Source organism: Penicillium crustosum (genome assembly GCF_028827405.1).
Source record: "Penicillium crustosum strain IBT 35664 chromosome Unknown utg000002l_segment0_segment0, whole genome shotgun sequence".
Lineage (NCBI taxonomy): Eukaryota > Fungi > Ascomycota > Eurotiomycetes > Eurotiales > Aspergillaceae > Penicillium > Penicillium crustosum.
In genome coordinates, this window is record NW_026623123.1 from 9,118,787 (window position 1) to 9,143,254 (window position 24,468).

Below are 24,468 nucleotides of genomic sequence, written 5' to 3' on the forward strand. Positions count from 1 at the left end.
ATTGAATTGGATTAAGTGGATTAGGGGATATAACAGATATTACTTATTTATGTTGAATGAAATCCATCTTTTTCTCACAAGCCTTCACCTCTCCCCAACCTAACTCAATCACACCTACATCGACCATCCCTTTCTAAGTCGCTATCATGGGGATACTATGCAAATTCGTCACGTTCACCACCCTATTCGCCCTAACAAATGCTTGGCTTCCAGAAGAAAACAAGTCAATCACCTCAAAAAACGGCACAAACCTCTTCAAGTCCTCCAACGGAAAAATCCGCGGCGTAAACCTCGGCTCGCAATTCATTTTCGAGCCCTGGATTGCCCATAACACATGGAATGAGATGGGCTGCAAGGGGCAGAAATCGGAATTCGACTGTGTTTCGTCAATGGGTCAAGACGCCGCGAACACCGCTTTCGCCAAACACTGGGCGTCGTGGACTACGCAGGATGATCTCGACGAGATCGTGAGCTATGGATTGAACACTCTCCGCGTACCGGTAGGGTATTGGTTGCGAGAGGACCTAGTTGATGTTGACAGCGAGCACTTTCCGCAGGGTGGGCTTGAGTATGTGAAGAAATTGTGTGGGTGGGCGAGTGGCAAGGGTTTGTATATTATTATGGATTTTCATGGTCTGCCTGGTGCGCAGACGGCGAATAATTCGTTTACCGGTCAATATGCTGCTCAGGCTGGATTCTATACGGATAAGAATTATGAGCGGGCGCTCAAGTGGCTCGAGTGGATGGTTGAGCTTGTTTATCAGACGGATGAGATGAGGAATGTGGGGATGTTGGAGATTGTTAATGAGCCTGTTCGGAATGAGGCCAAGGCTTCGTCTATGCGGTCGAATTATTATCCAAAGGCTGTTGAGGTGAGAAGATCTTTTGGGTCTTGCTGAGTGGTTATGGACTAATGGGTGAATATGCAGCGCATCCGTGCCGCTGAGAAGAAGCTTTCCATCGATGCGAATGATCGCCTCCATATCCAGACAATGGATAAATCCTGGGGCTCGGGTGATCCGAACGAATATCTCGACGACTTGACTTACATGGCTTATGATGATCACCGCTATCTCAAATGGGATACTAGTGTTGATCCCTCGCATGATAACTACATTAGCACATCCTGCGCCGATAAGCGTGATAGTAACTCCCCTAACATCATTGGCGAATGGAGTCTTGCTGTGGCGGACGATGTCGCAAAGACGCCGGATTGGGATCCCAGTACGAATACCGACTTTTATGGAAAGTGGTTTGCGGCGCAGGTTCATACTTATGAGAAGCAGCAGGGATGGGTCTTTTGGACCTGGAAATCTCAGCTGAATGACTACCGGTGGTCTTACCAGGGTGAGTCCCTTTTAATTCCTGGACAATTGGAGGACGGTAGCTGACATCTTGCAGACGCTGTTAAGGCTGGAGTTATTCCCAAAGATTTGAATAGATTGCAGAATGTTTGCTGAACTTGCCCGCTGTCAAGTCAGCAGAGCTGTTCGTTAGCCTGTAGACTGTTAGCTGGTTTGAAATAGCAGAGTATGAAATAAATCGCCCAGAATGGAATAATGCACAAATATGAATAGATCGGCTTGTTGATAGTGAGCGTCAGCGCTTGGATACATACATATGCTAGCGATAAGCGTATGGATAAGCAGAAGGATACCTGTTAAGCCTAGGAAGTAGCTTCAGGAGTTGGGGTTGGCCACCATACCATCGCCCAAAGAGATACTCCTGGCCCCCCAGACTGAAGGCTTGTGTCAGCAGCCACCTTGCCTTTCCCGAGCCGAATCTCTTCGATTTCCCCGAATCCAATCGATAAGTAGAGAGCACGGGAGCCTGCAGTTGTTGCTTCGAGCCAGATCGGGAGGTTCGCAGCTTGAGCGGTCTGCTGGTAATCCTGCATGATGGCTTTGGCGAGGCCTGGACATGTGTTAGTAAGAGATGAAGTATCATGGAACCGCGAATGAGGATGTCCAACCTTTTCCACGGTGTTCGTGCTCGGTTCCGAGGCTGAAGACGTAGTAGTATCGGCTCTGTCCACGTAGACCCTTTCTCTTCGCGTTGTCGATCATACCGGAGAATTCCCAAAGACGCTAGGGAATTGATTAGCAGTGTTCTATGGGAGAATGTTGGGGTTTCGTATACCTTAATGCCTGCCAGTCCCATTTTCCAAAGAACGCCTAGAAATCCAGCCCACAGAAGGGTCCAGACATTGTCAATGTATCCACCCGGTGGAATCAGGACAGATGCCGACTTCCAGCTATCGGCTTCGGTTATCACTGCGTCATTAAGCAAGGCTGACCTGATGAGCGTGGTCCAGTATGTCGGCAGATAAGCCAACCTTTGTTGCTGAGACATGCCTAGAAGCATGTACGCGATGACGGGGTCGGTGTCGAAGACACGACCGTTCAGTGCTGCGACCGGTCTCAGCATGCCTGTGATCTTGTCAGTATCAATATGATCATCATTGAGCTAGAAGATACTCACTCTGACGGCCGTGTGTTATCGGGACTGATGCCACAGCCATGGTGTTTGGTTCAGGTTAAAAGAAGGTTGCATATGTAAGAAATTGACGGGTAATTGGCCAATTCAGGCGGTGATTGAAGGCAGCCATAGGAAGAAGTCGCAGAGGTGCGCGAAGAGCTTCGTCTTATAGTTTGGGCATTGACGTCATGGGATGCTTATATAAGGAAGTCACAGGCCCCGGGGGTTCCCCCCGAGAACAAGTCCCAAGGCCCAGCAACCGACTTGGATGCACACACAGGTGGAGTATTATGTGCATGACAGAGAGCATGAGAACATTAATATCAATGATGGTATTTAACACTGACTCGTTCATCTCCGCTATGGATATGCGGGGAACACATATTGCTAACAAACACTGGAGCTCGGCTGAATCCCGGGGATGATGCACGTGAGCTGCGATCGCTATAGGAACTCGGGCCCGACATCATCATTCCTCGGGATATTGAAATTATTGGATTGCAGCTTCAAAGAAAGGCATCTCAAGTTATAGATCAAAGGTTTCCTTCAACCAATCAGGCTGGGCTGAACCAAATCATGCACTTGACTGGCTAAAGACCGTTTTTGAGCCAGACTCGACCTCGAGGTCGGCATCATCCATAGAGAATTCTGATAATTTCCCATCGCTTTCGTATAGTTTTGCCCTACTTTGAAAAATTTCTGTCAGGAGAACAATATCGCCTGTCTTTTCCGAACAATGATCAAACGTTTTTCATCCCGGCTGAAAACATCGCTTTTGGGCCTATGCAAAAGAGCTATACGGACTATATGAGAAAGAGATTCCGAGATAACAATGAAAAGGCCACCATCCTGGAGGTGGGTGAGTTTGCAGACTGGATTCATGGAGAGGTAGCTTCATCTATACGAGCAACAGAGGCTGGAGATGTTTGGCGCCAAAGCTGCCTTGTACCGCTTGATGAAAATCGCCTCCGCAACTGCCTCCAAGGGAACCCAGCTACAGCTGCCCCAGAGGATAGAAGCCCCGTTTTCGATGGCCGCTTCGACTCGGACAGCAACGCCCAAAGAATGTTCAGCACGTGGTCCCCACCTCGAACAAGTGCCTTTGCCCATCATCCCGTCCACGGAGGCATCGAGCCGACACTCCAGCCCCGAATATTCATCTCCTTCGCTGCGGTCATCACATAAGAGCCAAGAGAGCGAAGAGCGTGACGATAGCCCCGAATCAGATGACGATGAATTTGATAGTGGAAATGAGACGGTCACAAACCATCATCCCATCACGCCATGCAGGACACCTAGACTTCCGAAGACTGCTCGGGCCAAGACCGCAGAGAAAGGACCATCTGACTCAGTGATGTCGTCTAAGAAACACCGGGATATCTTGAATAGATGCATAGATGGATCACCTAAAACACAGAAGAGGTATCGCGATGATTTAATTCTCGATCGTGGGGATCTAGAGAAAGAGAATGCTCGTCTGAAAGAAAGGGTTGAGCTTTGGAACAGTTTGCGGTCAAGAGACGGAGACTCGACTGAGATGCTTCCGTTTCCTATGTGGCAACTTAAACCTCTTTTTTTTTTTTTTCTTTTTTTTTTTTCGACCATGTGTTTCAAACACTGTGACCAATTTTGCTTACTTTTTCTCTTTTGTATAAAATAGTTTGAGTTTCCTCATTTCAAATGTCCATGCCGGTACCGGGATCACGAATACCGGAACCGCAACTACTCTGTTTGATATCAACTTTCTCTTTAACCCAAGCTCACCCTTGTTCAATCTTTACTTCTCCAACATCTTCACTTCCACCATATATCCTCAACTACAGCAAATATGGTGACCGTTCTCCTCATCCTCGACGTCCAAAACGGGGTGATCGACCGCCTCGAGAACACTGAGCCCTACCTTGAACGCCTGGCATCAATCGTTACTTCCGCACGCAAGGCAAACGTGAAAATCATCCACGTTGTCACTGCCTTCCGTCCAGGCTACCCAGAAAACAACGCAAACAACTCATCTATCCCCTCTGTTGTCGCACGTGGTGAATATCTTGAAGGCCACTCGTCTGTACAAGTCCACCCATCTATCGCACCTGCATCTGGAGAAGTGGTCCTCACAAAGCGTCGTGTCTCGGCTTTCTTCGCTACGGAACTCGATATGCTTTTGCGCTGCGCAAATGCCCAGTCTATCGTTGTCGCAGGCTTGATCACCAGTGGAGCTGTGCTATCGACTGTTCGCCAGGCAATGGATCTGGACTACCGCATTACGGTCTTGGAGGATTGCTGCATGGATCGTGATGAGGAGCTGCACCGTGTGTTGATGGAGAAGGTCTTTGCGCGCAAGACCGATGTTGTTTCGGCGAAAGAGTGGACTGAAAAGGTTTCCATCATGGATGGGCGCTAGATATGTCGTTCAAATTACGTTTACTGGCTGGTGCGATGTAACTTACTTCCAATATGGAGACTAGTGGATCAGCTTACTCGTTGTGGGCCGGTCCAATGGCGTCCATCGATCCAGGCACTCGATTCCAGCTACACTGTAAAAGGCTCACCGTCTTAAATTATTATGGAAAGCTTCAGCAGAAATATTACATATTGACTGCGGGATGAGTGCCTAGTAGGAAAACTACATTTCAAGGTGACCAGGCCGAAGCGCACCAACAGCCAAGCCACAATGACGCACCAATCCTATGCCACCACGACGCCCTGCTCGGAGGCTGAGGGCTGTGCATAACAGGGATCGGATTTGAATTATTTTATTATAAGCATGTCGCCATCTTCTCGAAATAATTCACATTCTCTTCTTTACATTTTCTCATCCGAAGATGACTTCTAATAATGAAATCTTTCCACACGAGTATCCTGCATTCGACACTTTAGATCCATGGTCTGCGCAGACAGCCACTGATCAACCCCCGAGTTGGTCAGTAGACTCAGCATTGGATCTGGTAGATTCGACACCAGGTGTAATTCCAGATGATCTCACTGGTATTAGTACGTACCATATATCGCACGATTCCTTCGAACCGCATTTCGGCTCTGGTTGGATTGTCGATGATTTACCTGAGATACAGCAACTCGCAGACGCAGCTTCAAACCAGGTCTCTTCCTTGAACCATGCTCAACTATTGAAGGTCAAGTCCCAGCTTGAAGATGTTCTGCAAAAGGTGGATATACGACTCCAGGAGCCATTCCCTCCGATCCATGAATTACCACCCACGCCCATGGCATCGAGTCGCTCTACATCTGATGCCTTAGGAGGATTTTGCTGTCCTATATGTGGGAGAAATGTGAAGCTCAAGAGATACCTTGCCTTCGAACGACATCTTAGATTAGAGCATGGTGTTCAAAGGTGGGAATCTCGTTGCCCTGAGCCCAATTGCACTGTGACTACACCAGGTCGAGCTCAAATGAAAAATCATCTGCGCAATGTACATCAGCAAAGTCCCACCCCGGATCAGTTCGTGGATTACAGAGTCGAATCTGCATGCCCACCCTTTTGCAATATATGCTCCCAGACAATTCACAAATGGGTCGATCTTTGGGATCATGCGAAAAAGCACTACCATTCTTCAGATGAAGATGAAAGCGTATCCACAACTCACTCCGCAGTGCAATATGGACAGAAGCGCAAACGCGAAGATGAAAATAAACATACTTTACCCGAAGAGAAACATTCCAGGATGGACACAGCAAATGCTATATTGCTACATGGTGTCAATACGGCGCTGGATCAATCTTTCGATCTCAGTGAGACAAAACCACAGGACTCCATGGTGCACCAACAAAAACAATTGTCGCTTTCCTTGGGCTCTGGCTCCTCAAATTATCACTCAATTGCAACAAATATCACCACTCCCGAGTCCGAGGAAGACTCAATAGATGCAGGTCTACCTGAGACAAAGCATATGGACCACATCTTGGACGCGGCTCGTTACTTGAGTGAACTGGACGAGCTAGAAGTTCGAATCGCACAGATGATCGATAGGAAAAATGGCCCACACATCAAACTTGAATCGCTGGGCGACTGTATTGAGTGTCTTGAGAATTGGCAAGCCGCGCTTAGATGTCTACAGTCTGAAGGATTTTGTGGAACATCCATCAGCATTCTGATAGAAGACCAAGACCGGGATGGCGTTGCCAGTGCCGTCCATATAACACTGAGTGATATTGGCGCTTTGGTCCAGACAATTCTGCTCTCGGCCGACGAGGACGCATCGAATGGCCTGATAGAGAACTGGATGCAAACTTTGCTCAATGTTGAAAAGAAGGACCTCTCCGATTTTGATTCGCTGCAAATGCTTAGATTCCTGTGTACAATTCTATCAATTGGAATTGTTTCATTCTCTGGGTCACATGTGTGTCGATTTGATATTAATTTATGGGATCAAGAGATGGAAGAGATCCCCATCGGCTTTGAAGGATATGTCTTTAAGCCACGAAAGCTGGCTTGCCTGGACGACTTTATCGGTGGTCCTGCATGGATCCTAGGGAAAGCCCCTGTTTCATCTGAGGCATTGAAAATATCTCTTACTGTCCAGGATCTTCAAGAACTATGGGGACCAGTCTCGCTGGCTCGAGGTACTGCAAATGCCGCTCCAGTCATTCAGACCGAACGAGGGTTCATCATCCCACTCTTACGAGAGGCACAATCTTCCTTATGCTCAGGCTCATTTTGTGACGAGACTGAATGCCACTGGATGGAAGAAATCCCAGAATATCTCCTTGGTGAGAGACCAAATAGGGCAATTCTCGTTTCCAGCACATCGAGGATATTAATCGGCACAAGCACAAGCAGAAGCACTGACGCTGGGGCTGGACTGGTTGTCAATGAAAAGTGCAAGTCGTCAATCTCACTTATTGGGCAACAGATCGCCTCTCGACTCCAGTATCCCGGCACAAGCAAATCAAGATACGTGAGCGATGGGTACGATGTTCAGCTCGTCGGCGGACAATACGTCACAGCCGGACTCATGAAGAAGTATAAGCGGATACCAAAGCGCACACTCAAAGCAATGCTCATCGCGGACTCCACAAAGCCTGACACAAGGCTCGTGCCACTTCTCAATCTCCGTGTTGGATTGGAAGTAAGTGCATGCACCGGAAACGCCCAGCGAGTAACGCTCTGGGATGCTCTCCGCTTCTCTCAAACAACAACCAACTCCACAGATCACACAATGTATTGCGCCCATATTGTCGGGGACAAGAATTGTATCAGTTCATGCTGGAGTCGTTGGCAGTCACTGGACGAGATAGATTCCCTTGACCATATGCCCGGGCAAAATAAGCCTCTCACTGGGCTCGAAGCCCGTCGCGTGATCATAAACTCGATTCTCGCACTTGAGCACTCGGGTGTTGACAGCGAAGGAAACCTCCAAGTATCCTGGCCCTTTAATAATAGCCCTCTCAATTTTCCTGTATTGCCATCCACACCGAAAGAGTCGCATAACTGGTTTCGGGTCGTCAAGGATACGCGGGACACGTCAAGCTTTGCGGTTTTCAGTCAAAGGTGCCTGGAGTTCCCCGAGAAGGGAATCATGCGGTCGTGCTCTGCACCATGCAAGGAAGGGCATCCTAAGCCACTACAAACTACTCTCTTGACGCGTATTCTGACAACTGCAGAACAAGGGTCCATGTCTGGACTGCTGGTGGGGGTCAAATTCCTAGTAGGAGAGGCTCATTTGACGGTCACGAAGGCAGTGCAGGACCAGTTGGCTATTATTGCTGCTGTTAGCATGAATCCTTTGAGCCCTCTGCGCTATCGACTCCGCGAGATCTTGCCAGATGCCCGAGCCTTTGATTTCAAAGAGCACATCTGGCCTGATATCACAGGAGGCGTCTCGGTTCCGGTGTTCGTTTGCTGATCAAATTCGGGGAAATACCGCCTTTCACAAGGTTCATAGCAGAGAGTAAAAAGGCAGATAGTATTTTATCAACCCCCCCTCGATCCATAAATGAACCCCTGAATTATGGAATGCTTTTAAAACAATCTTTCATAGAAAAATGGTGGATCTGCCTGTGTATTTCTCGGCGTTTACTAAGCAATTTTAATTATTGCGCAAAATAGTTGTTATAAACGGGGCCGTGAATGATAACGGGGTAATTTAACACAAAGATATCAACAATTCGGAAGAATATCCAGTAATTATTCAACCAGAACTCGCAGACTTGTAGGAAAAAGGGGGTGTACTAGGCAAACATGCTATAGCGCACATTGGAATTACCAATGGCTCCGTCCTGCCCCCATTGTGGGGAGATATAGTCCTGGATGGACTACTGTGAATGCCAGGCAGGCCAGAGCAATCATCCTGTGGTTGTCAGCGGTCCATAGAAGAGAGGGTTTCGTGTCCAATATACATTCCATCAAGAACCAAAAACTCCATTCGTTCTGCATCAATTCGTTCCCCCATCCACCCGCCATCTCAGGAAGACTAGATCGAGTTAGTGACCGCTCCATGTGTTAGATCAAACTGGAATAGCTCGCCGATAAATGACCGAATGAGAACGGTGATATAGGCGGCAATCTCTGCAGCAAGTATAAACCAGACTTTTTGTTGAGGCTTTTCAGTCACAGCGTCTCCCTGGAAATCTTCGCGCAGATGCTTCCTAGATGCAATGAAGAAGTTCAACACTAGGAACCCAAACATAGACATTGCGGCAACTTGGAAGGCAATCCCCACAATAATGATATTATTTCCCATCTCAAGAATGGCCTGGTTAGTTCCAGCTCCATTGACAACGCCTCCGCCAGCTGCTTGCAAGACAAAAGATCCCATATCAGACCCGATGAATATCCCGGTGAGATTGGGATAGTAGCCGTATGTGGTTGCTTCGACAGGGCATTGAGCGGTGATTTCTGTGCAAATGACCGACATTTCGAAGAGAAGGAAATATCCAAAATAAAAATTAGAAGAATATTCACTCCTGAGAGACCTCCAAGGCTAATATAGTTATGTAACGAATGTTTTGTTGATTTTAGCCTGTCTGTTCCTCGTTCCTCGTATTTCGTTTATCGTTTATCGTTTGCCGTTCACCGTTCCTCGTTCCCCCGCTCCCTCTCTAACAACTCCCCTATTGTCCCAACACCTTCCAAATCTATGAGATTGAATCATGCCTCGTCGATTTCACAAGAAGTCCAGAAATGGGTGTAATCAATGCAAGGAGCGGCGTGTCAAGGTGGGTCCATATCTGTCCGGTGCCACCCACCAGTGCTGACAACACTAGTGTGACGAGACACGGCCCTTATGCGGTGTATGTACTACTCGGGAACTGCCCTGCATCTATAGTACACCCTATCCTCAAAGTCATTCAACAACTAAGGCGTCTCCAAAACCAGAGCCCAAACCACCTGCCAAGCCAGTTTTTGGATCACCAAAATATAATGTCCGACATCTGCTGCTAATGCACAAATTCTCGACTGAAACTTATAAAAGCATCTGTGGTGACCAATCGGATATGGAGGATTGGCAGTTCCTCATTCCCAAGCTTGCTTTCGAACATGAATTTCTGCTGCATGGCATCTTTTCTCTCGCCGCGCTTCACATGGCAGCAACCACCGCAGAATCAGAACAAGTTCTATCTTATCTAGACACTTCAATGGAGTGCAGTGAACTTGCATTTGCCCCCTTCAGAGAAGCCCTGGCTCACTTGACCCCCCTCAACTGCGATGCTGTCTTTGCTCAATCCGCCATCGTTACTATCATTGGCATAGCACTCCCTCGGCTGAACGCTCAGCATCGCGGGGAATCCTTCAGCATGATCGAGACTATGATGACACTTTTTGAACTGCTGCAAGGGGCCAGTAAGATCTCGCAAATTAGCAATCCATGGCGACAGGCAAGCATCTTCTTCAAGTATGAGTGGAGGGATAATAATACTGTGCTGAATACCGACATGGCCGATGCTATTGCACAATTGCGGATGCTCAACAGCCCAATCGAAAATACAGACTCGGCACAACATACCATGAACCAGGAAGCTATCGACTCCCTACAGGACTCCTTTGCCCAATTCACTCATGCGCCGCATCCTGCACCTATCTTGGCTTGGATCGCCTATGTCAAGAGGGAATTTGTGGATGGGCTGCGTGCACGTCAGCCACTCCAGTTGTTGATCCTTATGAATTGGGCAGTTCTATTAAATGAATTAGGGGCCCATTTCTGGTGGGCCAAGGGCTGTGGGGAGGAACTAGTTGCCGAGTTATTAATTGAGCTGAAGGACCAGAATGAGAAGTGGAAATCGGCGTTGCAGTGGCCGCAGCAAAAGGTCGGAGTATGATAAAAAGTAAATCAAATTGGCAGAGTACTTATATGCTAATCATCTACTCAATTGAGCTATATCTGCACCATACATTTCACCATGGCTCAACAAAATGTCCAATTCAAGATCTCGATCGTCTTACTCTCCGAAGTCGAATTCACATTACCTTTAGTTAAGGACCTCGTATTGTGATGAGCAACGGGGCAAGCACGACACCATCTAATGTGGCGGTTTTAGCTAATGCCGAGTAATTCAACGGCGTGAAAGATAAAGTAGAGTCCAGCTCCGAGGTATCTGGCTGTGCCGGTGATGTTTGTAGTCCCGGGATTGGATCAGCTCATTACTGTTGTAGGACAGCAGGAGACATCCGAGAAGCCATTAGGCAATATGAACCAAATATAGGTGGAATAAGGAATAGGCCATATGAATGTTCTTGAGGGAGAGGAGTAGAAGGTGGTGTTCATCCAGGGGACGGGATCGATGAAGGTGGAGATTTAGGTTGAAGGGAAGCCAGTCTGATTGGTCCATGTGACTTTTGCTATCCATGGATATCCGAACGATAAACGATAAACGATATACGATATACGAGAGTATCCGGAGAGACAGGGACATTCCTCATTATTTTCACAGTATTCTGTTACTTTTCTGTATTGTCTCTTACTCGATAATTGTTCTAATTGCCTCAAAATCCCCTCAAAGGTCATTTGAGGTCATGTGATCTCACTATTTGCTCACAGTACTTTAGTCCCTCATACTGTACATGGTTTCTTTCTTCTCCACGAAACTTGAGATTTTCCAGAGCATACTAATCTCTAGATTCATCTCTAACAGTCTTAATGGAAATGGAACCAGTCCCTTCTCAGCAAGAGTCAAGCGTGAGGTCGCCAAACCCGACCTCAAATCGATCATTTTTAAAAACATTCACCGTTCTTACTGCCCTATGTGCAGCAGTATTTCTGGCTGCTCTTGATGTCACTATCATTACAACAGCATTGCCGTCAATCGCCGCACATTTTCAGTCTGGTTCCGCCTACACGTGGATCGGCAGCTCTTACATCTTGGCTAATACGGCCACCGTTCCCGCCTGGGGTAAATTGTCAGATATTTGGGGTCGAAAGCCGTTGCTTCTAGTTGCGACCGTTATTTTTTTCGGCGGAAGTTTGATCTGTGCAGTCGGAGATACCATCGCACTATTCCTGTTTGGTCGGGCCGTGCAAGGACTAGGAGCAGCTGGGCTGATCACCCTCGTGAACATTTGTGTCAGTGATTTGTTCTCGCTCAGAGATCGCGGACTGTATTTTGGCCTCCTTTCTGTGGTATGGGCTCTCGCCAGTGGAGTAGGTCCAGTCCTCGGTGGGGTGTTCACTGAAAAAGCAAGGTGTGTATGCGCAATGGTCTTATATCCTACATGTTACATTGCATGTCGCTGACTTCTTCTAGTTGGCGCTGGTGTTTTTGGGTCAATCTCCCAATCACTGGACTAGTGTTCTTGTTTTTATGGCTTACTCTCAAACTTGAGACACCTAATACCCCATTATGGAGTGGTCTGAAGGCTGTTGATTGGACAGGGTGCTTGTTCGTCATCGGTAGCACCATCATGCTCCTCTTGGGTCTCGACTTTGGAGGCGTCACGCATCCTTGGGACTCTACCACCGTGATATGTCTCCTCGTCTTTGCCGGTGTAACTCTGGGTCTGTTCGTTATCAACGAATGGAAACTGGTCAAATACCCCGTCATTCCTCTGGTCCTCTTCCATCATCGCTCCGGTATCGCCTCCTTCCTGGTCTGCTTTTGCCATGGGTACATCTTCATGGGCGAAGCGTATTATCTCCCCCTATACTTCCAGGCGGTCCTTGGATCTAGCCCTATTATGTCCGGGGTTTACATTCTTCCGTTCGTCTTGGCTATCACCGTCTCAGCTGCGTTGACTGGACTGTTCATCCAAAAGACAGGACTCTATATCCCAGCGATTTGGTTGGGGCTAACCACTATGACGCTAGGAGTGGGTTTGCTGATCAACCTAGAGGTTACCGCCAACTGGGGGAAAATCATGGGGTTTCAGGTCATTGCTGGAATCGGCATCGGTTTAAATTTTGAGGGGCCGTTGTTGGCTGTCCAAGCAATCGTGGGGGCGGATAATGCAGCCACTGCCACTGCCACCATTGGATTCGTAAGGACCCTGTCTACCGCGATCTCGGTAGTCATTGGAACAGTCGTTTTCCAGAATCAGATGGCAAGAAAAGGAGCCCAATTGGTTTCCTCTCTGGGAGAGCAACTAGCCAGTCAGGTCTCGGCAGGAGCAATGGCAAATATCGAGATCATCGATACACTCGCTCCGGATCAAAAGCTCGTGGCACGACAGGCCATCTACGAGTCGTTACGAACGGTCTGGGTTATGGTAAGCCTCAATTCATGTTAGAAGGAATGTCATTCTAACTAGTAGGCCCAGTATGTTGCATTTGCAGCTGTGGGTCTGGTAGCAGGGATATTCGTCGAGGGTCATCATCTTGACACGGAACATAAGGTGCCAGTGCTCGGTTTGCGAGATAATGGTGAAAATTAACCGGTCCTAGAGTTCCACAAACACCATCTAAATGACTATATTAGAAAGTAATCGAGGATTTAAATTGATTACTGGGTCTCCATTCCTTCTATAGGCTAAGCGGTATTTTTTTTCTACTCATTATAATATCTCCAAGATCTGCTGTTTGCTGTATAGGCATTTGGAGGAGCATCGAAACTTCCCAAGAGTGTGCATTCAATTGAATAACTTCGTTATATTTGGTTGTAAGCCAGAGCATTTATTTACAGAGCTCAGCCTCTAGATCTCATTTCACATAAAATATCTACAATTTCACCTGCACTTTCTCCTGAGGACCCGCACAGCAAGCCGGCTCAGGGTGCAAAGTCGATTGGTTGAAAGACTGGCTCGAAGCCGGCACATCTAGTGCAGGGTTCTTAGTGAAGAATCCATCAGGCTTGAGCATCACGCTGACACGCTCCATGGGCATAACAGGGAAGTCCTCAATACGGGGGTTGTGAGTGAGGCCGAATGCTAGGAACGGTTAGCTACTATTTCAGGGGAGGTTAGATAGAGTAACATACTATGCCAGAGAACAACGTCTTCGTTCTCAACTGCGTCATTCCGTGCAGCCCAAACTTCCACACCTTCTGACTTCTTGCTCTGGTTTGTGAACTCGCCGGCGGCGAAGAGCTCGTCATCTTGGTATTTAGTAACCCAGATAGGACGGGTCGCGAAGCGGGCGCGCTTCGAGCCAAATGAGTTCGGGTGCGCGAGGAGCATCTGACTTGGCATGGTTTGCAGCTTATAGGCGATGGGGTGGTGTGTGATAGGGTTGACGATAGAGTCGTTCCGGATCTTGAAGACGCGGTGGCGGTCGATACTGGTTGTTGCACTGCCACTGGACTTGATAATGTTCTTTTCCGTGGTGTACCCGACAAGCCACGGGTTGCTTTCATCCTCGGGCATGGGCACGCTGTCTTCGTAGTACACTGTGTTTTTGTAGCCGTCGATGGCAGGGTCGATACGGAGGGAGAACATGTGTTGGTGGAATGGAGCCATAACGTCTGGTCCGACATTTGTTCCCCATGGCACGGTTTGGCCATTCTGGTTTTCGAAGGGCACGGTTGAGAGGATACCGGTTGCCCGTACCTCGAGCTCAATATTGGCTGCTTGGTCAAGGATGAAAGCGAAGATGTATTCATAGTTTGCAACGGTGCAGATCATCTGGACTACCAGCTGGCGGTTACGGACGACAGTGGCCGCACCAGTGCGGTAATTGGTGTGCTTGTGTTGTAAGCCATTATCCTGCTCGTGCATGCAGATGACATTCTTTAGTTGAATTGGTTCTCCCTGTGCATCCGTACGATAACCATCGAAATATTTAATGTGACCGAGACAGTCGCAGCCGAGACTCAGCTGGTTAGCTGTAATACCGAAGCCCACATCACCGACGTCAAAGGCCTGCTTGCGGTGGTAGGGAGCACGGGGATCTAGAATAAATTAGATATGTTGCTAAAAGAAAAAGGAGGGTAATAACACATACCGGCGTAGGGGACTGTCATCTCAGAGAACGACAGACGGTAGAAGGTGTTACGACCATCGTATGTCACATTGTGCAGCACTAATCCCTCTCGGTTGTTGAAGCCCACTCTGAAACGCCACTTCTGCCATGACACGGCATTGCCGATGACATTAAATGACGCTCCCTCTGGTTGCTGAACAATGTAGGGCTTGAGATCTGTGCGCAGAGGCTCATCCAGCAAGTCATGCGCATATTGCACAGCAGGCACGGGCTTCCAGGGTTGCGTCTCAGTGCTTTCAGTATTGGCTCCACCAGGCAGATAATCCATGCGGACTAGTTGGCGAGTGATGCCATCAAACACCGGGGAGAATTTGCAAGGCAGTGAATACTGGTTGTTCTGGGGGTGATCATTGGCCACAATGTACATGTAGCACTGGAACAAACGTCGAGTTTCCTTGGCATCCTCCGTGCCGTAGATCCATGGATCTAAGCAGACGGTGTAGCCAGCCGGAAGCTTCAACTTTTCAATTTCGGCCTTGACAGCTGGGTGGCTGAGACACAGCTCCTCGATTTCCATCATTTCATCGACGTCCAGTGGACCCTGGACGTCCTTGGGCAGCTCTTTCGCTGACACGATAGACTTGGGGTCTGCGTTGATCAGAGCCTTGAAGAAAGACCCATTATCCAATCGGTGGAAGAGCGCCATCAGCAAACGTGCCGGTTTCAGCGGGCGCACTTCACCTCGGCGCTCGGCCTCGAGGAATGGCACAACCTCATGCTTGGCTGGTTCCTGGAGATCGATGCGCTTGTAACGCAGCTTGGCACCGGGAAAAGCGGATTCCAGAACGGAGACCGCCAATTGGATCTCCCCAGGTGTGATAGGGTCAAAAGGGTGAAGGCTCGCCATTATGGATAATGTTTGTGGGAGGATGGTTTCTACGAAGATGGATATCGCGATGCATTTATATTCGCACAACCCTGGGTAGGTACCTAGCATGTCCCCTTCCTTTCCCTTTTGGGTAAATCTTTCGCGGTGCTGTGGCGATCTGATTGGTCAGTTGCTCATACGGCGCATCTTTCCCCCAAAGGGTTTAGCGCGCATGAAATTCTTGATAAGCCGGACGGAATGTCCAATATTGGTCTATTGAGGGGAGGGGGGGATTTGGAGAAGTTGGTGAGTCGTCTTCAACTTTTACATTGTAGATACAAACCATTGTGGCCATGAAGAAGTTGTAGGGAGAATTTACAAGTAGAACGGAATGTTTTAGTGACATTGTAGCCTTGTTGCCTTATCGCCTTGTAGCCTTATGGCCTTGCGGCCTTGCAGCCTTGTCGCTTTGCCCGTAAGGCTACACATACACACCCTCTGTCTAGTGCTTGCATTGCACTATCTCATCTGCAACCAGATGGTGGTCGGAATACTTTCCTTGGGCACATTGCCAGACTGAAGTCTTTGGTAGATAACGGATCTAGTCTCCCATTTATCACCCTTGGAGGATAAATATCCAAGCAACCTATGTGGCATAGCCCCTTTCCCTCCTCGGCATCAACATTTCATTTACTTGTATGAAACAGCATTCAAACCGTCGCTCCACAACGCAGAGACCTAGGCGCATAATATATTCACGCTAGATGACTTTAAATTAACCGCCACTATCTACGCTAGTAGTGGGAGTAGACTCCCACTCTTCAAACCCTCTTGGCTGCATGAAGGTATCGAATTTTCTAACTGGATTACCAATTTTTTGTTTTTATTTTTCATCTTCTCGCGTCTTCGGTCATTATTAGCCCCGAAGAGGCCTCGTGAGAGGATCGTCACCAAATTCCCATCAAGTTTACCTCCCTCGGCCCCGTCGGCCCCGCAATATTACACAGTAAAAATCACTTTAACCTCTGAATGAGATTCTTCAGGGTCCACTCTTTTGTACTGTGGCATTTTCGGACTCGGTGTTGAAACAAGCCGACTGTCCTTGCTCCGCTCAGTCTTTTGCCTCTCTCGTATCTCCGGTAGTATAGCATGATGTATAAATACGAACGCACCATCGAACCTACGGTATGATACAATCTCATATCCAAGACAGCAGGTGATTTACTCTCCAATTATGTCGCGTCTCAGCTTAGACGAATCCTTCCACTTCGAACTCCTCCGGCTTCTGGCTCACTCCAGCTATGGTGGTGCCGACGTAGGTGAAGTTCTTGCCATGAGCTCTGAAATCACACCTGGCGACTTTGAATCCTTTTCCACCGTCTTCAACAAAAGAGCGGACCATATTCTTGAACAGAGTAAGAGCATGACAAATGATATCTCTATCCGCGATGCCATGTTCCGAGCGGCCACCTACTACCGTGCTGCCGATTTCTACATCCACGGCAACTGGGATGACCCACGCATCATCCCGCTGTGGAATAAACAGACTCTCTGTTTCGACCAGGCTATGGCCCGACTTCCCTTCCCGGGCTATCGGAAAGAGCTCCCAGGACCCGAGTGCAACATTTCCACCATCTTTTTCCCCGCAGGCCACGATGATCAGAAGCGACCGACCATCATTATCGGTAGCGGTTATGATGGGTCCATGGAGGAAATGTACCACCTACACGGTGCTGCCATCCTCGAGCGTGGCTGGAATGTGATCTGCTACGATGGTCCAGGACAGATTTGCTCCCGTCGTTACCAGGGTGTCGGATTTACCCACGAGTGGGAGAAAGTTCTTTCTCCCGTTGTTGACTTCCTCGACACTGTTCCCAGTGTTGATATGACCAAGATTGGTGTGATGGGCATATCTATGTCTGGTCTATTGGCGGCACGCGCTGCGGCATTTGAACCACGTATTGCTGCAGTTTTCAGCATCGACGGCCTGTACAACTTTGTCGATACGCCTGTCTTTGACCCAATCCATGGTCTTGCATCATTTGGTCATCTCAAAGATTTTGAATCCGCCGCTGCTGTGTTCAACAATCCCAGCATCCCAACTACTGCCCGCTGGGCCTTATCACATGGTCTATGGGCTTTCAATGTTAAAACCCCGGCTGAATACCTTGAGAAATCGAAGATGTTCTCATTGGTTGGAATAGCGGACAAGATCAAATGCCCTGTCTTTGTTGCTTGTGCTGCAGATGATCACTTTTTCAAGGGACAGCCTGAGGCAATGAGGGACGCTCTCGGGGATAGGGCGCACTATCATGTTTTCACCGCCGAGGATGCTGCTGGAGAACATTGTCATGTTGGCGCTGGAAGACATTCGAATCAAGTCATGTTCGATTGGTTTGAGAAGGAGATTGTCAAAGCTTAGGACTTTCCGTTCAAATATGTCAAGTAATTCGGTCTTAGATAAATCAAATTGCTCTTCTCTCTTGCTAATTTTCGAGCGTAAACACCCACATATCCATTCTATTTCCTTCATGCTTATTTCTAGAATATACAAATAATGAGTACCCAATAGAGGTCATGAGACCTCGCTAACCTTGTGGCTCTTAGATGCCTAGTCCTATTCAAGATCCATAATTCGAGCATTTCTAACTCCAAACTGACCACGTCGTTTCAATTAATTTCTCGTGTTATATTTTACCACCCATATTTGTTAACTGATCGGCTTCTAGGGCTGTGTGTATCTGTTTCCTGCACTGCATAAACCTGTCCAAGGGAGATCTCCAAACACTGGAACACCACTACAAAGCAAGTAATGAGATACTATGAGAAGATATAGTAGGAAACCTGACAGTATTGAAGCTTCTGGTAACTGCTAAGCGGAAAAGAAGAAGAGTGAGAGAAGGTTATTTGTAGCTGCCAGTCCTGTGAAACAGGATCAGCTGATCTCAACAGCAAGAACGCAAAAATAGGTGATGATTTCTATGAAACAGTCATATGTTGATACAAAGATTTCGTGCAAACTAGTTTAATCCGAGTAGCGACGCATCTCCAGTGTGTGGAACATGAAAATGCACTGTCCTTTCCACGATGCGCCAGTCCTCCTTGCCATCGTAAATCCCCTTCACCAACTTATCATCATATGATCCCCATCCAGTCACACTGCGTTTTCCTTGACTTTTAGTATCAAAATGCATAGCCATGCAGTACGTTGTTGCCAAAGCTGTCTTCTCGTCGGTCAACTCAACGGTCTGAGTCGTTAAAGCATGGTGGGTCGTCAAATTTTCAAGTGCGCTTTCAATAGCGGAAATGACAGTTGGCAGGCCGTTCAGTGCACCAATAGGTTCTGGAAATTTCATAACAACATCTGTCGTGAACCCTTTCGCGAGCTGTTGGTATTCCTTTCGGTCGATGGCGAGAGAGTACTGAGCGATCGCATTGCGAATCAATTCATAGTCAACGGTTGCCATTTTGGTTGATTGCTACCAGATATTAGTTTAGCTAATGCCAGGAGGCTCGGGAGATATACATGCCATAGATTTGAACGGAGTAAGATATTCAAGAGTTGTGTCAATGCTACTACCTCTTAGTAGCAACCATCGTTTTTATATACACCCCAAGCCTTTAAATCCGTCCTAACACCGTCGGTATGATGATTAATTCCATTTAAGAACAGAACCAAATCGTCTCATTCCCATACTCCATAATCAGCTGCCGTGAACATCTATTTGTCGGATTGTAATTGTCGGTAGAAAAAAGACCGATATGTCCGACAATTTCACCCACACTTTACCCGTCGGTCCCGCCGGCCCCGTCGGCCCCTCTCTCATTTTTCCATGCTCCAAATCATCTGAAGCTACATATTCGTATCTATGGTGGAGCAAACCGTTGTGCTTGGTTATGAAAATTTGCTGTCATTTTGTTTCTAGATTGATGTTCTGCGATTGACATTCATGAGTATATCGACATAAACTGAATATTAAACCAACGTTCCCCAGCAGAATAAATCAGTCATCAAATGAAGGAAATACACCTGCCAGCATTCCCTGGAGTGACCTAGCGATGGTATTTGATTGTACAGACCAGGGGCCATCATGGGTTAGTACATGAATAGCTTCTTTCAGAACGCGGGAGGTACTATCCGCCCCATTAAGCACCCCAATGCCAGATATATGGACAGGCTTCTCATCCTCCCCCTCTCCGTGCACCCAATTCGCTAAATTGGCGTGACTAATACCTTGATCAATTCGCAGAGTATGGAGGTGCGTCGGACCAGCTACCCTGCCTCTTTTTCGAGCCACCACGAACCGGTCATAGAACCAAATGTACAATGACGCTATGAGAAAGAGAAATGAGTCCCAGCATTCCGGTAGCTGCTGAGTTCGAATAAGATGCAGGATTTGAGCTGCGTGGATCAACGACTGGCGAGCCTTTTGGGGATCTTCCTCAAGTTTCCGGGAAATTTGTTGCGTGAAGACATCTGCCTCGGGTTTGCGCATCCACCAACCGCAGGATGAGTATAGAATTCGATACGGAATAAAGCGGATGATTTGGAAGAGATGACACAATTTCGCAGTATTACCGACAATGGGCGAGGTGGCAGTGTGGGTACTATAGAATTGCAGGAAAATGTCCAATAGATCGTCGGTCTGCTTGTTTAGGCGATTGAAGATACTTTCTGGTGAGGCTTCGAACAGTGGATTTGATGGGTCGTCACCAAACTGTTTCATCAGTGCTCTTTCTTCCACGTAAGCGGTGCAGGTTGCCACAAAGAGAGCAGAAGGTCCCAAAGGTTCCAGCTCATCTTTTCTGAGACTTCTGTTCCGAAGCAGTTCAACAACCTTTACCGACTGCCTCGGGCCTGGAATTTACGGATTAGTATCAAACGGACCGGTGGTAAGTATGAATTTCTTACTTGGTTTTGAAGCAAGTTTCTGTTTCCACTCTTGTTCATCTCCACACGTCCATAGATCCTCATCACAAGGGAGGTCGAGAGTCAAATCGCTCACAGACATTACTGGAGGAATATCGAAGAGAACATATTGTATACACTCAGAAACTGTGTTGCCATATTGTATTTAGCATCCTCTGCCAGCACGTTTCAGGGCATCAGGCGCACTCACCCCAATGGAAGTAGAAAACTCGTCTCCAAGACTCGACCTTAATCCATCGCGACCAATCACTCGTTATTGGTCCAGGCCTCGAGGCCCCATTTTTCTCGAAAAGAATCCCTGGAACAAGTAGTGGCCGACAAATCGTGGTCAAGATATTGCGTTGATACTGAGCATGGATGATATCATCTCGGTTACCACCAAAAATCAACGAAAATGTGAAAAGTAATATTGTTTGAGCTAAGCAAATATCACCCAAGGATGAACTACCCAGACCAAGCTACAGAGGTTAATTGTAATTCCAGTCTTCAGAGGAAGTTGACAATATGGCGTACCTTGGACAAGAATGCATGTCGTAAAATTCGAATCAAGCCAGTAATGTGTGTTGCTCGCACAGAAAGACGTGAATATTGCCCACCAATCGCAGCGGCGGCGATGTATAACAACAAGGAGTCACTCGTTGTTTCAAAGGTAGACTGATGGAGGACTGGGAAGGATTTGTGGAATTTTTCGAAGTACAATTGAACAAATACATTCAGTATGTCCAAACTCGGAAGAATTCCACGCAGTTGAAGGCTGGAGTATTGTGATATATGGTCGCACATCTCGCATATTTTTTCATAAGTTGACAAAGATATGGAGGGAACTTGACAAAAGTCCTCGGCTGCGAGTATGTCAAGATCAGCCTCTGAAAGCTGGGGGTCAGGTTTGTCACCCGGCTCTAGTTGAGTTGGATGGAAATTTGCCTGCTGACTCTGAGACTGGCCCGCTGTCGAGAATTCGTCTGGAGCATCTGTTAATTCATGATTTGATTCTTGCGATCCGTCAAAGGACATATTGACAGGCGGTATCTGGTTTGATAAGGCCGGCATCTCAGCACAATAAGGACCATAGTCTTCCAAAGGCCAAAGAAGCATTGCCTCAAAGCCAAAACTCAAATCATCCCGCATTGTCGGCGTAGGTTCCCAAGGATTAACCGATATTGCGTTTTGCTCAATTGACGGCACCGCGGCACTCAAAATGGACTCTGCAGCGACATTCATTTCAGAATGAGGTTGTTCTCCAGCTGCACCACGATCATGAGGTTGACCTGGCTGGATTGCCGAAGCATCCCTTGGGGAAGCTGTCATCCGGAGCCCCGACTTCTTCGGATCTTCCGGAAACAAGCACCGCCTGCCCCGGCGAGAACAGCGCTCACATGGCGATCTTCCACTGCATCTCTGCTTGGATCGCATGCAGTTTGTACATGCTTGCACGGCCCTAGGCAAGCTCTCAACTCCACTAGGAATTGGGCCGTGGAGACTCGTGTGACGTCGTAAAGTGTCACTGAGGGGTTAGAAGTCGTATAAACACGCGAGCGGAATCAGGATTACTTTCTCACCTTCTCGTGAAGGACTTATTGCATGTTTGACATTGGAACGGCCTCCGCTTCAGGTGAGATGCGTGATGACGGTCGAGGTGCTGGCGGCGTCGGAAAGAACGCGCACATTCGTTGCAGGTGTAATTTAAGTCAGATGAGGTAGATAAAGCAGATGCATCGTTCACACTACTCATGCTGACCTATATTTATTCACAGGTTATTAAATATTTGAGTTGTAGTAGCCCTGGAGGTCAAGGGTCAAGGCCCCAAGGCAGCCGGGCTCGGAGCCCGAGCCTCCGAAGTCCGGGGAGGGCTGAACTTTTTTTGGCTCCAGTCTTTTTTATATACATCAAATATATAGCTATTGTTACAATGGAATCCAAGTGAGATCCTATAGAATTCCAGCAGATGGCACATGCTCCCTTCCAAGGTTGAACCCAAGCATGAGGATGAAATCGCTACAGTGGACGCCCGCAGCCCTGGAGGCAGCATTACAGCTTAGGTAATCGTAATGTGATCCCGTCCTGGAGGTCCTCCCAGGTGGGCATCTATCTATGATCCTCAGCAGTATTTCTCAATCCGAAATATTTCATATTTTTTTACCGTTGATAAGCAAGTGAGGGATATCTCGATTCCTGTCGACTTGCGCTGTGTCAAAGCGGGTTATTGGCATTTCTATTTGTTGGGTCTCATTCCCCATACTGGTACCCCCAACTTTCGACGCTGGAAACCTTAACTTGGGTGTTAGTTATGGGGGAAGTTATATATAGCGCATTAGGTGGCGAGTTGGGGTGCCGCCTAACCCGCAAACCGCAAAAATATGACGGCAAAGGAAGATCACTGGCACACGTAACTCAGATCCCATTGCGCCCGAGGGAAATTTGCCAAGCTGTAGACATGAAGTGCTCTTCTGAGACACAGTCAGCTTGAGATACGAGGTTCCAAAAATCCGGGGGTGGGGGGTCGGCAAGTTCCGCAGTCACAGGGTCTCTTGGACCAGGAAATAAGAATTTATATTAATATCGATGATGCATTGAATGTGTACTATAGCTGTGTTAAGGACATTCCCGAATAACTCTAGGTATAATAGATAGGTAAATTATGTATACTAGGCAAATGAGTGTGTTCGACAAAATCACTCTTATGCCAAAAAGACGATGTGTAAAATAACTCCTAACTTGTGCACCATGGCCTCAAATGCACCCTAATGCCTTTGCGAAATAGAATTTCGGACTTTGGGTCATCTAAAACATATCATCTGAGTCTTCTCATCCATTCCAAGGTTCTCTCCGTGTACCCTAGTGGCTATGCTATAGGTAGTAAACATCCCAACGTCACTATCCGATCAACCATGGAAAAGAGTATCTGGTCTAATATTAGAAACTCGTGTTGTGATTACGCTGCAGGCTTGTCTTAGAGGTACAGAAAATATAGAAAAAAAGGTATATAAAGCCTCTCAGTATCTCATTGATTATTTGTATCAACACAACCAACACAACCTTCTACTACAATCTCAACAATCTTTAATCTTCCAATTATACTTCATCTGAAAATGAAGTCTTCTACAATCTTTGGTCTTTTTGTTGCCTATGCAGCTACTGCTAGTGCGATTCCACTAAAACAACGGAACAGCCAAGTTGAAATCACCTTCGTTGGCGCCGCCGACGCTCAGTTCACTCAAAGCATCCCTACTGACGGGTCCGTTGTCTCAATTGGTATGTCCTCATCCCATGCAGCTAGATCGGAACTATTCTAACTTTCTTAGAAAACCCATTGAGTATCTCGCATATCTCATCCAACACTGCCGGGGTTCAGTGTACCTTCAACGGCGTTGATCACAGCGTGACAGTTGTCGATGGAGTCCAATGGGTAGACGTTGGCCCTCCGCAGACCCAGGTGACTGGATCTTGCCAGGTCCAGGGATCGGATTCAACCCCTGCACCCCGTGGCACCAATCCCGGTCCTACTGGGGATCAAGTGCATGTCACCTTCATTGGAGCTGCCGACGCTCAATTTACCCAGAGCTTCCCGTCCAGCGGTGAATGGATTCAAATTAGTATGTCCATCTATATATTTCGCAATGCGCAAACGAAGACACTAATTTGTATAGCGAACCCTCTGAGCATCTCCCACATTCAAACCGGCACCGAGGGCGTTACTTGCGTTTTCAACGGCGTTGACCACAGTGTCACTACTGTTACTGGTACCCAGTTGGTTGACGTTGGACCCCCACAGACCCAGGTCTCGGGTTCCTGTGCATGATGGTCTCTCCGGATGAGGGACAGGAAGTGGCATCGTAAGTCTTGCGTTGGAAGGAAAACTAAACAAAACTAAAAAAATAAGTGCTTGATAGTA

The 24,468-nt window shown here is 47.6% G+C and overlaps 14 protein-coding genes across 14 annotated transcripts; 8 read left to right on the forward strand and 6 right to left on the reverse strand.

Moving 5' to 3' along the window:
• Positions 1-146: 146 nt before the first annotated feature.
• Positions 147-1,460, forward strand: N7487_006975 (glycoside hydrolase family 5 protein; the record flags this gene model as incomplete). The annotated part of the gene is made up of 3 exons (XM_056874722.1): positions 147-872; positions 930-1,347; positions 1,402-1,460. 3 exons carry the CDS (start codon positions 147-149, stop codon positions 1,458-1,460), a joined length of 1,203 nt encoding a protein of 400 aa, XP_056732442.1.
• Positions 1,461-1,666: 206 nt separating this feature from the next.
• On the reverse strand, positions 1,667-2,521 carry N7487_006976 (GNAT family N-acetyltransferase; the record flags this gene model as incomplete). Its single annotated transcript, XM_056874723.1, has 4 exons — positions 1,667-1,914; positions 1,973-2,087; positions 2,140-2,429; positions 2,482-2,521. The coding sequence occupies 4 exons, from the start codon at positions 2,519-2,521 to the stop codon at positions 1,667-1,669; spliced, it is 693 nt and encodes a 230-aa protein (XP_056732443.1).
• Positions 2,522-3,285: 764 nt separating this feature from the next.
• Positions 3,286-3,663, forward strand: N7487_006977 (uncharacterized protein; the record flags this gene model as incomplete). The annotated part of the gene is made up of 1 exon (XM_056874724.1): positions 3,286-3,663. The coding sequence occupies one exon, from the start codon at positions 3,286-3,288 to the stop codon at positions 3,661-3,663; it is 378 nt and encodes a 125-aa protein (XP_056732444.1).
• A 643-nt stretch (positions 3,664-4,306) lies between these two features.
• N7487_006978 (cysteine hydrolase family protein) lies at positions 4,307-4,876 on the forward strand (the record flags this gene model as incomplete). The annotated part of the gene is made up of 1 exon (XM_056874725.1): positions 4,307-4,876. One exon carries the CDS (start codon positions 4,307-4,309, stop codon positions 4,874-4,876), a length of 570 nt encoding a protein of 189 aa, XP_056732445.1.
• Positions 4,877-5,297: 421 nt separating this feature from the next.
• Positions 5,298-8,336, forward strand: N7487_006979 (uncharacterized protein; the record flags this gene model as incomplete). The annotated part of the gene is made up of 1 exon (XM_056874726.1): positions 5,298-8,336. The coding sequence occupies one exon, from the start codon at positions 5,298-5,300 to the stop codon at positions 8,334-8,336; it is 3,039 nt and encodes a 1,012-aa protein (XP_056732446.1).
• A 567-nt stretch (positions 8,337-8,903) lies between these two features.
• Positions 8,904-9,347, reverse strand: N7487_006980 (uncharacterized protein; the record flags this gene model as incomplete). Its single annotated transcript, XM_056874727.1, has 1 exon — positions 8,904-9,347. One exon carries the CDS (start codon positions 9,345-9,347, stop codon positions 8,904-8,906), a length of 444 nt encoding a protein of 147 aa, XP_056732447.1.
• Positions 9,348-9,582: 235 nt separating this feature from the next.
• Positions 9,583-10,749, forward strand: N7487_006981 (Zn(II)2Cys6 transcription factor domain-containing protein; the record flags this gene model as incomplete). The annotated part of the gene is made up of 2 exons (XM_056874728.1): positions 9,583-9,648; positions 9,697-10,749. 2 exons carry the CDS (start codon positions 9,583-9,585, stop codon positions 10,747-10,749), a joined length of 1,119 nt encoding a protein of 372 aa, XP_056732448.1.
• Positions 10,750-11,567: 818 nt separating this feature from the next.
• N7487_006982 (MDR family MFS transporter) lies at positions 11,568-13,294 on the forward strand (the record flags this gene model as incomplete). Its single annotated transcript, XM_056874729.1, has 3 exons — positions 11,568-12,109; positions 12,172-13,129; positions 13,181-13,294. 3 exons carry the CDS (start codon positions 11,568-11,570, stop codon positions 13,292-13,294), a joined length of 1,614 nt encoding a protein of 537 aa, XP_056732449.1.
• A 283-nt stretch (positions 13,295-13,577) lies between these two features.
• N7487_006983 (uncharacterized protein) lies at positions 13,578-15,684 on the reverse strand (the record flags this gene model as incomplete). Its single annotated transcript, XM_056874730.1, has 3 exons — positions 13,578-13,786; positions 13,837-14,745; positions 14,799-15,684. 3 exons carry the CDS (start codon positions 15,682-15,684, stop codon positions 13,578-13,580), a joined length of 2,004 nt encoding a protein of 667 aa, XP_056732450.1.
• Positions 15,685-16,879: 1,195 nt separating this feature from the next.
• Positions 16,880-18,067, forward strand: N7487_006984 (alpha/beta hydrolase family protein; the record flags this gene model as incomplete). Its single annotated transcript, XM_056874731.1, has 1 exon — positions 16,880-18,067. The coding sequence occupies one exon, from the start codon at positions 16,880-16,882 to the stop codon at positions 18,065-18,067; it is 1,188 nt and encodes a 395-aa protein (XP_056732451.1).
• Positions 18,068-18,665: 598 nt separating this feature from the next.
• Positions 18,666-19,112, reverse strand: N7487_006985 (nuclear transport factor 2 family protein; the record flags this gene model as incomplete). The annotated part of the gene is made up of 1 exon (XM_056874732.1): positions 18,666-19,112. One exon carries the CDS (start codon positions 19,110-19,112, stop codon positions 18,666-18,668), a length of 447 nt encoding a protein of 148 aa, XP_056732452.1.
• Positions 19,113-19,649: 537 nt separating this feature from the next.
• N7487_006986 (uncharacterized protein) lies at positions 19,650-20,657 on the reverse strand (the record flags this gene model as incomplete). The annotated part of the gene is made up of 2 exons (XM_056874733.1): positions 19,650-20,503; positions 20,558-20,657. The coding sequence occupies 2 exons, from the start codon at positions 20,655-20,657 to the stop codon at positions 19,650-19,652; spliced, it is 954 nt and encodes a 317-aa protein (XP_056732453.1).
• Positions 20,658-21,061: 404 nt separating this feature from the next.
• Positions 21,062-21,796, reverse strand: N7487_006987 (fungal specific transcription factor domain-containing protein; the record flags this gene model as incomplete). The annotated part of the gene is made up of 1 exon (XM_056874734.1): positions 21,062-21,796. One exon carries the CDS (start codon positions 21,794-21,796, stop codon positions 21,062-21,064), a length of 735 nt encoding a protein of 244 aa, XP_056732454.1.
• Positions 21,797-23,665: 1,869 nt separating this feature from the next.
• N7487_006988 (uncharacterized protein) lies at positions 23,666-24,384 on the forward strand (the record flags this gene model as incomplete). The annotated part of the gene is made up of 3 exons (XM_056874735.1): positions 23,666-23,828; positions 23,879-24,169; positions 24,224-24,384. The coding sequence occupies 3 exons, from the start codon at positions 23,666-23,668 to the stop codon at positions 24,373-24,375; spliced, it is 606 nt and encodes a 201-aa protein (XP_056732455.1). The 3' UTR covers positions 24,376-24,384.
• Positions 24,385-24,468: the final 84 nt, after the last annotated feature.